Raw genomic sequence first — 17,313 nt, forward strand, 5'->3', positions numbered from 1 at the left:
GTACAGTCCAGACCATTGTTCCATACATGAAAAAACATAGGCCATACATAAATACACAATGTAAATACATAGACACAGACATCGGGTGAAGCATGAGGAGTGTAGCACTACTCAATAGAGACGATGTGTGAAGAGATCAGTTCAGTCCATAAGAGTCATTCAACAGTCTGGTAACAGCGGGGAAGAAGCTGTTTTTGAATCTGTTAGTTGATGCCTTTGTGGGGTCGGGGTGAGGGAGGGTGGAGGCTACGTGGCCACCCCTCCTCCTTTTTCCCCCCACGCTTCATTCTGTGATTTCCTTGGGTTCCCTCCTCCTTCCCCCTCTGCTTCTTTCCAATGTGTGTCTTCATTTGCTTTCCTCTTCCCTCTTTCCTCCCCCCACCTCTTCCTCGTCGCTGTTGGCCTCAAACAGGTCTGAGAACAGGCTGAAGAATGGCCCCCACACTTTGTGGAAGCGCTCGTTCAACCCTCGGATGGTGTATTTGATCTTCTCCAGATGGAGAAATTCCAATAGGTCTGCCAGACAGTCTGTAGCTGTGGGTGGTACTGCTGATCGCCAGCTGAGCAGGATTCTCCGGCATGCGATTAAGGAAGCAAAAGCCCTCTTCCCCATATGTAGTTCTGGCTGGTTCAATAGCCCAAAGACTGCCACTCTCGGGCACGGCTCCACCCTCACAACCTTGGACATTGCCTCGCAGAAGGCTGTCCAGAGCCCAACAGGTCTGGGGCAGACCCAGAAGATGTGGGCGTGGTTGGCCAGGACACCGTGTAGCCATCTAAGATGGCCACCTGCAAAGGACCATGGGAATTATGGCCAACCCAGGTCTCAAACAGATACAGAGCCGATGTGTATTTGAAACACAGGTAACCAGACCTGATCAAAACTCCCCGCTCGTTTGCATTTTAATGCCCCATTTTCGCAGGACAATAGAACTCCAATCAAGCAACCGGTACAGCCACAGACTGATCGGCGCCACTCCCTTTACTCAGAAAGCCCAACTGCAAAGGTCAATGACCTCTAAGGACCCGCCCAGCCACCAGGGGACCCGCCCCTTTATTGGCCGAAATTAAAGACCGTGATCAGAGCCCTGTCAAACTATTGGGTCCAAGGTTAAGGACCGCCCCAAAGAGCACGAAATGCCAGAGGGATAAAAGAGAGCACAGCCATGTGTTCTGTCTCTTTTGGATCCGGCCTGTGCCAAACCAACTGTAGCAGGAACAGCCAGCCAAATTCAAGATCAACGATCGCTACCTGATGGATAAGCCCAGCAGAGACAGAGCCACTTTCTCCATTTGCACAGTGCCGGTCGCCCTGTAGTTAAGTATAGGTTATTGTAGCTGATAGGTGTAGTTTAACTCGTAGTAGATATTGTGTTTGCATGTCGAGGTAACTCTTGTGTATGTAAATAAACTATCTTTTGAACTAACTAACTGGTTGTGAGGTCATTTGACCGATATTAGGGAAGGCCTGTGGTTCACCAATATCATTAATATTAGCAGCAGTATTGGCGACGCTGTTGGGATCAAAACGAGCAACACCTGGCACTGTTCATATTTATCCTCTACCTCCGGGAAGAACCTGTTCATTCGGGTTCTGGTCAAGTGTGCTCTGTGCACCACTTTAAACTACATGAGGCTGAGCCTAGCGCAGAAGGAGGTGGAGTTGGCCCTACTCAGTGCTTCGCTCCAGAGTCCCCAACCCACTTTCGTCCTCCCATTTTCGTCTGGCTGCATCCAGCAGTAGTCTTGCCCAATCCAATAACCATCCATCGATGATCCCACAGTTCCCCCCTCCCTCCCCTTCCTACTGTCCATGTTTATTAGTTCCTCTAGTCGTGTGTCTCTCGGGGCCCTGGGGTATCTTGCCATCTCCTTGTGGAGAAAGTGTTTAAATTGGAGGTGTCTGAGTTCCTGTCCTGTTCCAGGTCTTCCGTCAGTTCGCCCAAGGTCGCGGGTCTGTCCCCAAGTAAGAGACCCTGACTGCCAGTGTCCCCCCCCATCCTGTCTCCATTTTCTAAAGGTGGTGTAAAGCATAGCTGGTGGGAATTTGTGGTTTCCACAGATGGGGACATCTCTGTCAAACTGAAATGCTGCCTCATTTGGTTCCATGTCTTCAGTGTTGCTACCACCACTGGGCCGAATGTGTACTTTGGCGGCGGGGGTGGGGGGGGTGGGAATGCTGCCGTGGCGAGGGTCGAACCCTTGCAGGAGGACTCCTCCGGCCTCACTCACCCATCCTGAGTTTGGTTCTCGTATTCATCCCCTCACTCTCTTGGCTGTGGCTGCCCAGTGGTAGTACTGTAGATTCGGCAGGGCCAGCCCGCCCATATTTATCCTCCTTTGCAGTGTCGACTTGGGGATACTTGGGTTCAGACTGCCCCACACAAAAGCCTTGATCATTTTGTCTATATTGTGGGAAAAGGCCTTGGGGATGAAGATTGGTATGGATTTAAACAGGAAGAGGAAACTCGGCAGTACGTTCATCTTGATAATCTGCATCCTCCCCGTCAGGGAAAGCGGGAGTACATTCCATCTCTGTAGGTCTTTTTTTAACTTTCTCCGCCAGGCTGATCCAGTCTGCATGGAGCTGATGCTCTCCATGATCTCTCCCAGACCTTTGGTGCTTCCAGATTCCTCGCCTATTGTCTCCCATGACAGGCAAGTCCAGACCATCGAGGAACTGTTTCATCCCCGCGCCCCGTCGGGGGGGCCTGGAGGTGTACAGCCTTCGGTAGAAGGTCTCGAACGCTCGGTTGACCTCTTTTTGCTCGGTTACCAGTCCATCTCTGCTATTCTTCACCTGGGGCCATCTCTCTAGAGGCTGCCTGCTTTCTCAGCTGGTGAGCCAGTAGGCGGCTAACCTGCTCTTCGTGTTCATAGAAGGTCCCCTGTGTCTAGTGTAGTTGGTGCACTGCTTTCCTGGTGGGTAGCAGGTTAAAGTCCATTTGTAGCTTTTTCCTCTCTGCCAGAAGCTCTACGGTTGGGGCTTCGGAGTACTTTCTGTCGCTCTCCAGAATGGAGTCGATCAGCTGTTGCCTGGCCTCCTTCTCTTGCCTGTCTCTATGCGCCATGTAGGCTATAACCTCTCCCCTAATCACAGCCTTCAGTGCCTCCCAGAACATGGAAGGTGAGACTTCCCCATTCTGGTTATTAGTAACGTACTCGCCTATGGCCTGTGCTGTTTTCTGGCAGAAGACCTCATCGGCCAAGAAGTACGTGTCCAGCCTTCAGGTGGGGCATTAGGCATGGGCCATCTCAAAACCCCACATCCATGTAATCTGGAGCATGGTCGGAGATAACTATCGTGGAGCATTCCTCCCTTACTATTCCTGGAAGCACCGCTTTCTCCACTGCAAAGAAGTCTATCCTTGAGCATGCTTTCTGGACCAGCAAAAAGAACGAGAATTCCTTCTCACTGCAGTGTAGGAACCACCAGGAGTCACCGCCTTCATCTGCTCCATGAATGCTCCCAGTTCCTTAGCCATGCCTGTTCTTTCCCCCGATCTGGGTTTCGATCGATCCGTCAGTGGGTCCTGTACACAGTTGACGTTGCCCCTCCCCATAATCATTTGGTGTATGTCAATGTCAGGGATTTCCGCCATGGTCTTTTTTATGAAGTCTGTGTCGTCTCAGTTCGGCGCGTACACATTTACCAGCACTACCAGTGCCCTGTCCAGGACACCACTGACCATTACGTACCGACCCCCTTGGTCCATAACTGTCCTTGTCGCTGTAAACCTCATCCTCTTGTTAATCAGTATGGCCATTCGCCTTGCCTTCATCCTGTAACATGAGTGGTATGTTTGTCCCACCCAGCCCTTTCTTATCCGCAGTCGGTTCTTCTCCCTCAGGTATGTCTCCTGAGGAAGACTATGTCAGCCTTCAAACTTCTTAAGTGGGTGAAGACTCTGGATCTTTTCACTGGGCCGTTAAGTCCCATGATGTTCCCGGTGATTATCCTGATGGGGGGGGGGTTTCCTTTGTTAGTGGCCACCCAAAATGGCCGCAGTCACCGTTCTCGGCACCAGGCCGGCCCCCTGCGCTCCAGGGTTTCCCTTTGTCCAACATGGTCGCCAACTGTGTGTATGCCACTTGGGTGCACCCCTGCACTCCGAGGTTTCCCTTTGTTCAAGAACCCTCCAAAGTGGCTGCTTGCGGCGCCATATTGTCTCCCCAGACTGCACCTTACCTGCCGAAGCCAATCCGAAAACCATCTCTTTTTTCCCAGTCTGTTTCTTCTGTATTCTTCCCTCTCCCCATCCCCCCTCATGCATTCCCCTTCCCTGCCTTTATTTCTCCCACCTCCAACCAGGCGCTCCTTCCCCGCAGGGAGCTGCGCCCGCAGTCCCCCTTGTTTTCTGTCTTCTCGTGCTAGCTATTCCTGCTAGTGGTGGCTCCCCTCCTGGGGCTGGTCTAGCCGCTAACATATGTCCACTGACTGCCCCCTTTCTCTGCCTATTCCCCAACCTGCATTTCTCTGTCCTCGCTTTGCCGTGTGACGCGGTCTTTTTGATCAGAGCGAGGCAGCACAGTCCCACACAAACAACATATTCACTGTCGAATGAGTCTCTGTGTCTGGCGCCATCCTCCACTGATCAGCTTTCATTGTTCCTTGTCTGCTCCTTGTCCAAGCTGTTGGTTCACCTGAATTCGCTCACCTCCGCCGAGGTGTTGAAATAGTGTTCTTTGGTCTGGTATGTGACCCAGAGCCAGGCTGGGAACAGCAAACCAAATTACACCCCGTTTTTGTACAGGGCCGACTTCGCCTGGTTAAATTCAGTGCTGCATTTTGCCAGATGTGCCCAATGTTCTTCTCAGATGCTCACTGTTGTGCCCACCGCAGGATCCTCTCTCGATCCTGATATTGGCGGAGCTTCGCGATGACCACCCTCGACTTCTTCCCCGCCTTGGGTTTTGGTCTGAGCGACCTGTGTGCTCTGTCGAGCTCTGGGGCATTGGGGATGCTGTCTCTCCCGACTGGGATACTCAACATTTGGGGACCGTAGCTCATCGGATCTCTGCGCTCAATGCCTTTCGACAGGCCCATAATCCGAAGATTTTATCGTCTGGACCTATTTTCTTGGTCTTTGACTTTCCCCTTTAAGTTCCCTTGGGCCGCCACCAACCTTTTCACTTCAGCTTCCAGGGCGACGATCCTGTCGCTCTGGTCCATCATGGCCATCTCCAGGTTGAGGATTGTCCTCTCCTGTGCTTCCACCTTCTTCCCCAATCTGTTAATCGTCTTTTGTATGGTGACCATCGCCTCCATCACCGCCACCTGGAATTCTATCCTGATCGCCTCTTTCATGGCGGTCAGCTCCTTCATGAGGAAGTTCTTCCATCCGTCTCCAGATGGTGGAAGGGGAGGCTGATGCTCGATTCATCGGTCTCCCTCTCTCCTGGGTGGCCGGGGCACTTTTGCCTCCTGGATCCGCCGGCTCATCCGCCTGCTGCTCCCGTTTGCTGGCATTTTTGTGTGGTTGCTTTCTTCTTGCCGCGAAAATAACTTTACAAAATTCGCCTAAAAGTGCCTATTTGGTTTGGGTTAGGAGGAGAGCCACCTGATGGGCGTCCGCTTAGGACTTTACTGTCACCGGAAGTCCTGAGTTTTTTATCTCCTGCCCAATGGAAGAGGTTGGCAGAGAGAATAACCCGGGTCGAGAGGTCTTTGATTATGCTGCCCGCTTTCCCAAGGCAGCGGGTGGTATAGACCGTCACTGGCTAGGAGGCGGTTTCTCATGATGGACTGGGCTGTGTTCACGACTCTCTGTAGTTTCTCACGGTCTTGGGCCAAGCAGTTGCCATACCAGGCCGTGATGCAGCCAGATAGGATGCTTTCTATGGTGCATCTGCAAAAGTTGGTAAGAGTCAGTGTGGGCATGCCGAATTTCCTTAATTTCCTGAGGAAGCATAGGCGCTGTCGTGCTTTCTTGGTGGTAGCGTTGACGTGGGTGGACCAGGAAATGAAAATGAAAATCGCTTATTGTCACAAGTAGGTTTCAAATGAAGTTACTGTGAAAAGCCCCTAGTCGCCGCATTCCGGCGCCTGTTTGGGGAGGCTGTTACGGGAACAGATTGTTGGTGATGTGCCCACCTCGGAATTTGAAGCTGTCAACCATCTCCACCTTGGCACCATTGATGAAGACAGGGATGCGTGTGATACTTCGCTTCCTGAAGTCAATGACCAGCTCCTTAGTTTTGCTGACATTGAGGGATAGATAGTTGTCGTCACACCATGCCACTAGGTTCTCTATTTCCCTCCTGTGCTTTGACTAATCGCTGTTTGAGATCCAACCCACTACAGTCATGTCATCAGCAAACCTGCAGATGGAGTTGGAGCCAAATTCAGCCATTGTGTGTATAGGGAGTGTAGTAGAGGGCAAAGTACTCAGCCTTGCAGAGCCCCGGAGGAGGAGGTGTTGTTGTTTATCATCACTGATTGTGGTCTATGGGTCAGGAAGTCAAGGATCCAGTTGCAGAGTGAGGAGCCAAGTCCTAGCTTTTGGAATTTTGAAATTAACTTGGCTGGGGTTATGGTGTTGAAGGTGGAGCTATAGTTAATAAATAGGAGTCTGATGTAGGAGTCCTTGTTTTCCAGATGTTCCAGGAATGCGTGTAAGGCCAGGGAGATAGCATCTGCTGTGGACCAGTTGTGGCAGTATGCGAATTGCAGTGAATCAAGGCATTCTGGGAATATGGAGTTGATGTGTCTCATGACCAGCCTCTCAAAGCACTTCATAATGATAGATGTCAAAGCCACCAGATGGTAATCGTTGAGGCAAGTTGCCTGGTTCTTTGGCACCAGTATGATCATAGGGTCATAGAATTTACAATGCAGAAGGAGGCAATTCAGCCCATCGAGTCTGCACCGTCTCTTGGAAAGAAGATAAGAACTAGGAGCAGGAGTAGGCCATCTGATCCCTTGAGCCGGCTCTGCCATTCAATGAGATCATGGCTGATCTTTTGTGGACTCAGCTCCACTTTCCGGCCCGAACACCATAACCCTTAATCCCTTTATTCTTCAAAAACTATCTATCTTTATCTTAAAAACATTTAATGAAGGAGCCTCAACTGCTTCACTGGGCAAGGAATTCCATAGATGCACATCCCTTTGGGTGAAGAGGTTCCACCTAAACCCAGTCCTAAATCTACTTCCCCTTATTTTGAGGCTATGCCCCTAGTTCTGCTTTCACCCGCCAGTGGAAACAACCTGCCCGCATCTATCCTATCTATTCCCTTCATAATTTTATATGTTTCTATAGGATCCCCCCTTCATCCTTCTAAATTCCAACAAGTACAGTCCCAGTCTACTCAACCTCTCCTCATAATCCAACCCCTTCAGCTCTGGGATTGACCTAGTGAATCTCCTCTGCACACCCTCCAGCGCCAGTACGTCCTTTCTCAGGTAAGGAGACCAAAACTGAACACAATACTCCAGATGTGGCCTCACTAACACCTTAAACAATTGCAGCATAACCTCCCTAGTCTTAAACTCCATCCCTCTAGCAATGAAGGACAAAATTCCATTTGCCTTCTCAATCACCTGTTGCACCTGTAAACCAACTTTGTGTGACTCATGCACTAGCACACCCAGGTCTCTCTGCACAGCAGCATGTTTTAATATTTTATCATTTAAATAATGATCCCTTTTGCTGTTATTCCTACCAAAATGGATAACTTCACATTTGTCAACATTGTATTCCATCTGCCAGACCCTAGCCCATTCACTTAACCTATCCAAATCCCTCTGCAGACTTCCAGTATCCTCTGCACTTTTTGCTTTTCCACTCTTAGTGTCGTCTGCAAACTTGGACACATTGCCCTTGGTCCCCAACTCCAAATCATCCATGTAAATTATGAACAATTGTGGGCCCAACACTGATCCCTGAGGGACACCACGAGCTACTGATTGCCAACCAGAGAAACACCCGTTAATCCCCACTCTTTACTTTCTATTAATTAACCAATCCTCTATCCATGCTACTACTTTACCCTTAATGCCATGCATCTTTATCTTATGCAGCAACCTTTTGTGTGGCCCCTTGTCAAAGGCTTTCTGGAAATCCAGATATACCACATCCATTGGCTCCCCGTTATCTACCGCACTGGTAATGTCCTCAAAAAATTCTACTAAATTAGTTAGGCATGACTTGCCCTTTATGAACCCATGCTGCGTGTGTCCAATGGGACAATTTCCATCCGGATGCCTCGCTATTTCTTCCTTGATGATAGATTCCAGCATCTTTCCTACTACCGAAGTTAAGCTCACTGGCCTATAATTACCCGCTTTCTGCCTACCTCCTTTTTTAAACAGTGGTGTCACTGTTAATTTCCAATCCGCTGGGACCACCCCAGAGTCTAGTGCATTTTGGTAAATTATCACTAGTGCATTTGCAATTTCCCTAGCCATCTCTTTTAGCACTCTGGGATGCATTCCATCAGGACCAGGAGACTTGTCACCTTTAGCCCCATTAGCTTGCCCATCACTACCTCCTTAATGATAACAATCATCTCAAGGTCCTCACCTGTCATAGCCTCTTTTCTATCAGTCACTGGTATGTTATTTGTGTCTTCCACTGTGAAGACCGACCCAAAAAACCTGTTCAGTTCCTCAGCCATTTCCTCATCTCCCATTATTAAATCTCCCTTCTCATCCTCTAAAGGACCAATATTTACCTAAGCCACTCTTTTTTGTTTTATATATTTGCTTTATATATTTTGGTTTTACATATTTACTATCAGTCTTTATATTCTGAGCAAGTTTACTCTCATAATCTATCTTACTTTTTTTAGTAGCTTTCTGTTGCCCCCTAAAGATTTCCCAGTCCTCTAGTCTCCCACTAATATTTGCCACTTTGTATGCTTTTTCCTTCAATTTGATTCTCTCCCTTATTTGCTTAGATATCCACGGTCGATTTTCCCTCTTTCTACCATCCATTTTGTTGGTATAAATCTTTGCTGAGCACTGTAAAAAATCGCTTGGAAGGTTCTATACTGTTCCTCAACGGTTTCACCATAAAATCTTTGCTCCCAGTCTACCTTAGCTAGTTCTTCTCTCATCCCAGTGTAATCTCCTTTGTTTCAGCACAAAACACTAGTGTTTGATTTTACCTTCTCACCCTCCATCTGTATTTTAAATTCCACCATGTTGTGATCGCTCCTTCCGAGAGGATCCCTAACTATGAGATCATTAATCAATCCTGTCTCATTACACAGGACCAGATCTAGGACCGCTTGTTCCCTCGTAGGTTCCATTACATACTGTTCTAGGAAACCATCGTGGACACATTCTATAACCTCCTCAAGGCTGCCTTGACCGACCTGGTTAAACCAATCGACATGTAGATTAAAATCCCCCATGATAACTGCTGTACCATTTCTACATGCATCAGTTATTTCTTTGTTTATTGCCTGCCCCACCATAAAGTTAATATTTGGTGGCCTATAGACTACTCCTATCAGTGACTTTTTCGCCTTACTATTCCTGATTTCCACCCAAATGGATTCAACCTTATCCTCCATAGCACCGATGTCATCCCTTACTATTGCCCGGATGTTATTCTTAAATAACAGAGCTACACCACCTCCCTTACCATCCACTCTGTCTTTCCAAATAGTTTGATACCCTCGGATATTTAACTCCCAGTCGTGACCATCCTTTAACCATGTTTCAGTAATGGCCACTAAATCATAGTCATTCATGATGATTTGCGCCATCAACTCATTTACCTTATTCCGAATACTATGAGCATTCAGGTAAAGTACACTTGAAATGAAATGAAATGAAATGAAAATCGCTTATTGTCACAAGTAGGCTTCAAATGAAGTTACTGTGAAAAGCCCCTAATCGCCACATTCCGGCGCCTGTTCGGGGAGGCTGTTACGGAATGTGGCGACTAGGGGCTTTTCACAGTAACTTCATTTGCAACTTATGCTGGCTTTTATACCTCTGTTTTGAATCTTAACACCTCGATCAGTAATCTCTCCCAAGTTATATTTCCTTATAACTTTTCTCCTAATTTTCCTTGTCGTTGAACCCATATCTTCATGTAACAACCTGCCGCGTCGCTTACCATTTATGTTTTTACTTCCCGTTTTATTCCTTTTAGTATTACTGGGTCTATTCACTGAGCTCCCCTCACTCACTATACCTTGTACTGTCGCCCTTTTTGATTTTTGACTATGGCTTCTCTGCCTTACACTTTCCCCCTTACTGCCTTTTGTTTCTGTCCCTGTTTTACTACCTTCCGACTTCCTGCATCGGTTCCCATCCCTGTGCCACATTAGTTTAAACCTTCCCCAACAGTTCTAGCAAACCCCCCCCCCCCACCCCCCAGAGCACCCTAGTTAACCCCACACCTCCACCCTATCCCCGTAACCCTGCAACCCCACCTAACCTAAGGCCAATCTACCTAACCTGCACATCTTTGGACTGTGGGAGGAAACCGGAGCAACCGGACGAAACCCACGCAGACACGGGAGAACGTACAGACTCCGCACAGACAGTGGCCCAAGCAGGAATCGAACCTGGGATCCTAGTGCTGTGAAGCCATAGTGCTAACCACTATGTTACTGTGCTGTCCCCGTATGTAGCCCGTTATGTTAGTTAAGCCTTTCCACAACCGACCAGAGTATGTGACGTTAGTCTGTGCCTCTAGTTTAGTCTGCAGACAAGCAGGCAGACAGGACAACTGTTCAAAGAGGAAGCACTTTAGAGTTAATGGACGGTGAAGTGCTATAAAAACAAAGCTAATCTCTCACACACAGATAAAAGCAAATTACTGCGGATGTTGGAATCTGAAACAAAATGTACTGGGCAATCTCAACGGGCCTGACAGCATCTGTGGAGAGAGAAGGGAGCTAACATTTTGAGTATGGATGACTCTTTGTCAAAGTTGGAGAGAACTGGAAATATGGTCAGATTTATACTGTTGTGGTGGGGGGGGGGGGCTGGCGGGAGCGTGGAGCTGTGGGGCTGGATAGGGGGCCAGCGATAGGTGGAGATTGACAAAGCTGTCGTGGACAGAAAGACCAAGGGTATGTAAATCGGGTGAATAAGGCTAAGAAAGGTGCTGATAGTGGCACATTAAGAGATTAGAATGTGTTAATGGCAGAACAAAGGTCAGCAGCGTGTCAAAAAGCAACTAGAAACAGTGAACAGATGGCACAAATGGGGTGGGTTAGGGGGGATGGCGGGGGGTGGGTGAGGAAAAAACAGATCGATGGAAGAAATTAAAATAAATTGATAGACATAAAAATGGGGTCAAGGTGGAGGAGAGAGTTCACAGTCTAAGGTTGTTGAACTCGCTGTTAAGTCAGGAAGGCTGTAACATGCCTAATCAGAAGATGAGGTGCTGTTCCGCCAGTATGTGCTGCGCTTCACTGGAACATTGCAGCAGGCCAAGGATGGACATGTGGACATGAGTGCAGGACGGTGAGATGAAATGGCAAGCGATAGGAAGGTCTGGGTCCTGCTTGTGGACAGGCCGGAGGTGTTCTGCAAAGCACTCACCCATTCTGCTAATCTCTCCTTTGAGGTCGCCTTCAGCTGTCAATCAAGAGGCATGTAAAAGTCAGTGAGTGGGGTATGAAATTGAATGTAAACAACCAAGTACAAAGGGATAAAAGAAGACATATGGCAACATTGAAACCAAAGAACATATTGAAATTTCAAGGGGGATGAAATGCTTCTCCAAGAAAAAACTGCAGCAGGGCTCTGTCCGATGAGAGGATTTTAAGACAGACAGGCTGTGCTTTGTCCTTTTCTGGGGTATTACACATTAAAGAAAGCTTCAAGGCTTCACAGGCTCAAAGCAACCCCAATCCCAGAGGAGACTCCGACCTTGCCCCCTCCAGCCCAGCCCGGACCCCCCAGCTCCACCACCCCCCCGCCCACCCCCACAACATCTGGCCAGTGGCTGTTGTGCCCTTGAGCTTCCTGGAGGTAAGTGGAGAGGAGTGCTCACTTCCTTGCTCTCCCTCGGAGTCCGTGGCACTACCGTCCCCGCTTTTATGGCCCAGTAGTGATTTGCGCCCGGGTGACTTGCTGCTGGGGGGAGGGGGAGATTGTAGCATTCGACTTTAATCTCACTGATGAGATTATAATGAAGGCAAATGAACTGTCTTCATTTTCTTGCCCTTTCTGGGCGAGATACTGATCATGGAAGCTGGAAACTGTTTTTCGCCCAGTGCAAATCCCGTTTCAGCCCTCTCCTGGAATTCCCCTGACATAGCGGGATTTGCACCGGGCACAATGCTCCGGAGAATCAACCCCGAGATACAGACGGGGTACCAGAGGATTGGACGTCTGCGAACACTGTACCATTATTTTGAAAGGATGTGAGGGACAGGTGAAATAATTAGAGGCTAGTTAGTCTGACCTGCTGGTACGCAAATTATTAGAATCAATTCTGCGAAACAGATCACTTAGAAAGAAATGGATTGTTAAGGAAAGGTCATGACTAACTGATTTAATCAAATAATTTGAAGAAGTAACAAGGAGAGTTGGTGACGATAGCATAATGGGTGTTGTCTACATGGATTTTAGTGAGGCACTTGACAAGAACCACATGACAGACTGGCCAGAAAAGTGAAATCCTTTGGGATACAGGGGAATTTGGCAAGTTGGATCCAAAAGTGGCTCAGTGACAGGAAACAAAGGGTAATGGTCGATGGATGTTTTTGCAAATGTAGAGTCATTTTCAGTGGCATTTCACAGCGCTCAGTACTGAATTCCTTGCTGTTTGTTGTATATATTAATGATTTGTGCTTAAATATGGGAGGCATGATTGGGAAATCTGGGGTGGAATATTCCACTCTCTGCACAGAGTGCTAACTGAGGTGTGAAAACCGGAATGCAGCTCTCATTGCAAATTTTCTCTCCAGGTAATCCATCATCCTGTGCTGAAAAAAGTCAGGACTCATGCCACCATGGTGGTGGGGAGGGGCTGGAAAAAGCCAGAAGCCGGGAATCCCGCGATCTGGGCACCCTTTAAAATGGGTGTCCCAATCTCTAATAGAAAAAGCAGGAACCCCCCCTCACTGTGTGAGTACACAGAGACCCCCTCATAGGAACTCCCCCTCTCCACACGCACAAGGGGAGCCGCCTCCCCTACCGATAAAGCAACAACCCCATCAATGCAGCTCTCCAAAGGCCCCCCGCCACTGGCCTGCCCCCAATGCCAGCAGGCAATGCCAGTGTACTGCCCGTGTATGTCCCTCTCCCTTCAGGGGCTATACCTTTTTTTCAAATATATTTTATTCCAAACATCATCAAAAATCACCCACACAGCACATACAGTTGGTTAAATTTTCCTCCTTTTAATCACCCTCCGCCCCCACGCTCCCCCCCCCCCCCCCCCACCCACCCGTGACAAACAAATCCTCAAACAAGGACAGAAACATCCTCCACCGTACTGCAAGCCCCTCTTCCCATCCCCTGAGAACAAACTTAATTTTCTCCAACCTGAGGAACTCATACGTGCCCCAACCACACTGCGACCCCCAGTGACGCTGCTGACCTCCAATTTAACAGAATCTGTTGTTGGACAATCAGATACCTCCTCAGTTGGTTCCAAATTCGAAATGATGACTCCACCACCAGGCTACTCGTATACTTCCCTGGGGACAAATGCAACAGGGCTATCACCAGGACTCGTCCCTTTGCATGAGTCCTCCTCCAACCAGATCCCATCCTGCCCCCTGCCCACCCCCACCCCCCCCCTCCCTCCCCATCACATCTTTTCGTCATTTGCCGCCCATTAATAATGCAGCAAATTCGGGAGCGCCAGCCCCCATTCCCTTTACAACAGGACCCTACTAACGCTTGGCACCCTGCCTGCCCACACAAACTCTGATATCAACTTGTCCATCTTCCAAAAAAAGACCCTTCAGAGAAAGATTGGCAGGAAAATAAACAAAAGTATTGGCAGTATATTCATTTTTACCACTTGTACCCTCCCTGCCAGAGTCAAGAGCAGGGCATCCCACCTTTTAAAGACCCTTCCAACCTCCTCTACCAGGTTCCACTTGTGCATCATCGCCCAGTCATGCGCCACCTGAATCCCCAAATACCAGAATCTGACCCCCACCACCTTAACGGCAGGGCTCCCAAGTTCGCCTTCCTCACCGAAGCATTTACCAGAAAGACCTCCCTTTTCCTAACGTTCAATTTGTATCCTGAAAAGGCCCCTACCCACCCCTTCCTCAGCCACATCTGGTCCTTCACCCGCAAGTGCGTCTGCTGCAGGAAAATCACATCTGCTCTTAAACCTTTTAGGTGTGTGAACATCCAGGAGTGTTTGACTGACCCGTACAGCCCACGGACATTCCACGTCACAAATCTTATTGGAGGCTTCTGCCTCCCCGCTCACCTGGGATCCGCCACCATCACCCAACTCGGCCTCCACCCAGCCCCCCATCTCCACCCTAAACCGGGCCCACCCAAGATGGCCTCCCCCTCCGTCCACACCCAACTCTGTTCACCATACCAACCATGTTGCACTTTATACAGAAATTGGCCATGTAGTTGATTGTGAAGAGGATAGTTGTTGATTCCAGAATATCAATGGTTTGGATGGACAAAATGTGACAAATGGAATTCAATTCAGAGAACTGTGAGGTAATGCCTTTGGGGAGGACAAACAAAGCTGGGAATACCAAATAAAAGCGAGGATATTGGGATGGGTAGAGGAAGTGAGAGGCCCGAGAGTGCATGCCCACAAGCTGTTGAACGTGGTAGGACAAATGGATCACGTGGTAAAGAAAGCATATGGAACGCTTTCCTTTATTGGACAAGGTATTGAATACAAAAGCAAGGATGTAATTATGGAACTGTTTAAAATGCTGGTTAGGACATAGCTGCAATTCTGTGTACGGTCATGGCCAACATATTACAATTGCTCTGGATAGAATGCAGAGGAGATTTACAAGAATGTTGCCAGGGCTTGAAACTGCAGCTATGAGGAAAGATTGGATAGGGAAGGGGTTGAGAGCTGACCTGATTGAGGAGTATAAGAATGTGAGGACATAGATACAGTGAACAGGAATGCCCTGCTTCCCCTAACGGAGAGGTCAATTTCCAGGGGACATAGATTTAAGATAAATGCAGAAGGAGTAGAGGGGAAATGAGGAAAAACGTCTTCACCCAGCGGGCAATGATCATCTGAAATTCGCTGCCTAGTTTGGTGGTGGAGGCAAAACCCCCCAACTCATTTAAAAGGTACCTGGACCTACACCTGAAATGCTGTAACCTACACGGCCACAGACTGGGTGGTTGGAAGGTGGGATTAGAATGCACGGCTGGTTCTTTATTTTGTGACCAGCACAGACACAATGGGCTGAATGGCCTCTTTCTGTGCTGTACCTTTTCTGTGGTTCCACAGTTTTAATCTTTCAAAGAAATTAGAATCAAGATTGAGTGGGGTTATGCAAATCCACAAAGCATTCCAAATTAAATGGGCAAGTGAGAAATATTAAGAGCTCCTGATGGATAAATTAGCTGTGACAGACGTGTGGCTTAGGTATGGAGGGGACTGGGAACCTCATTTCACATGTAACATTTTCAGGAGCAAAAGAAGAAAGGAGATGGGATGGCAGTGTGGTGATGAATTCTATCGTATTGATAGAATGTAAGGGTGCCCTGACAGTTTTGTTGAGACATATATTGGATTGGGAAGAGAAATTATACAATTATCAGTCTGCATTACAGACCATCATACAGCAGTGATGAGCAGGTCATACCTACAGACAGTTTAGAGAGCTATTTACAAACAGCTGGCTTGTAATGCAGAACAAGGTCAGCAGTGCGGGTTCAATTCCCGTACCGGCCTCGCCGAACAGGTGCCGGAATGTGGCGACTAGGGGCTTTTCACAGTAACTTCATTGAAGCCTACTTGTGACAATAAGCAATTATTAAAAAACAATATATTATTAATAACATTGGATGAGTTTAACTGTCCTATGTTGGACTGGGATAAAACAAATGCCTCTGGTCAAATTGAAGAATGCTTTTTATAATGTGTTCATCGGCTTCATAGACTGCTGTCTTTGGAATCCAAGGAAAGACATTTTGCTGAGATTAGCTCGGGGAAATGAAGTGAGGCAAATAAGTGATGGGCAAGTAAGATAGCAAATGAGAATATAAAATAGAAAGAATCATGAGGAGTCAGCGCTGGGCATTGTCTAATATTTATAGTGAACTGATTGTGTTAATACCATATACTTTCACACTATATTTTCAGGAAAAAATAAAGCTTATTAGAGAAACTAGTTTATCAGATAGTTCCTGGAGAGGTGCAAGCACAATTCTCAGTATATTAATTAGAATAATTAAGAAATTGTTCTTAAAATGTACATTAAAATCGGCAATTTCATATTTTTCTTGTATTGTTTGTATTATATTACAATGTTATCCCAGTCACTTGGACTATAATTTTGTGTTTATTTGCATGTTTCTATCCTGACAGGGCGCTGGGGTGATAGCAAGTGCTTTCTGTCTCTTCCTTTCATCTGTAAACGTCACAATATATCACTGATAGAGGTTGACAAAGCTGAGAGCTACCTTCCAGACCTCTTGTGTCCAAAAGGTTGGCTGTATTTTGAACATAAGGTGATTTTAGAAAAAAAAAACTTTCATTGGAATATTTGACATGATAAACATTTTTAAGAATACAGATATACATTTTTGGTTGTATAACCAGTGGTGGAGTAAACGTGTTTTGTTAAAAAAAATAATCTGCATATTAAATTACAAAAATAAAATTGTATGCTATTATTTTTGCATCATATTAGGTTGTTTTTTTTTATTTCCAATTGACAAAAGAAAAACAACTTGTATTTGTTTTGTGCCTTTCACATCCTGAAGACTTTACAAAGCAGTTCACAGACAATTCATTACTTGTGAAATGTAGTCACTTAATTTGTAGGCAAATAACAAGTAGACAGTGTTTCAGCATGTTTACAGGTATAAATGTAACCCCAAACTCGCACTACAGAGGAACTTTACTGATGACTTTTGTTTCCTCTATATAACAGTGTTTCTTGCTGTATGCCCCAAAGGATAAGAGTCAGCTAAAGCACTGGTATTCTGCTCAAATGTACTGCAGTATTCATGGAGGGACACTTGCTACAGTAGAAAATGAAATAGAACAAGGTAACAAAATGGCTAATGGCATGTTACATACACCTTGTATATTTAGATTTTTCTTTCATGTATAATTGCATGTTCCTGCACCTATATAATAAACACAATGTAGTGATCTCAGTAATTCAATATACATGATCAATCTATGTAACGCTAATACAGGCAATTGA

General features: G+C 47.0%; 1 protein-coding gene across 1 annotated transcript in view; it reads left to right on the forward strand.

Moving 5' to 3' along the window:
* Window positions 1-17,313, forward strand: part of pla2r1 (phospholipase A2 receptor 1) — a 211,650-nt gene that overhangs the window by 147,492 nt on the left and 46,845 nt on the right. The window contains exons 20-21 of the mRNA XM_072474555.1: window positions 16,467-16,609; window positions 17,035-17,152. Coding sequence (XP_072330656.1) covers window positions 16,467-16,609; window positions 17,035-17,152 — 261 coding nt within the window. The remainder of the gene's footprint in view (window positions 1-16,466; window positions 16,610-17,034; window positions 17,153-17,313) is intronic.

The sequence above is a fragment of the Scyliorhinus torazame genome, chromosome 2, assembly GCF_047496885.1.
Source record: "Scyliorhinus torazame isolate Kashiwa2021f chromosome 2, sScyTor2.1, whole genome shotgun sequence".
NCBI classification, from domain to species: domain Eukaryota; kingdom Metazoa; phylum Chordata; class Chondrichthyes; order Carcharhiniformes; family Scyliorhinidae; genus Scyliorhinus; species Scyliorhinus torazame.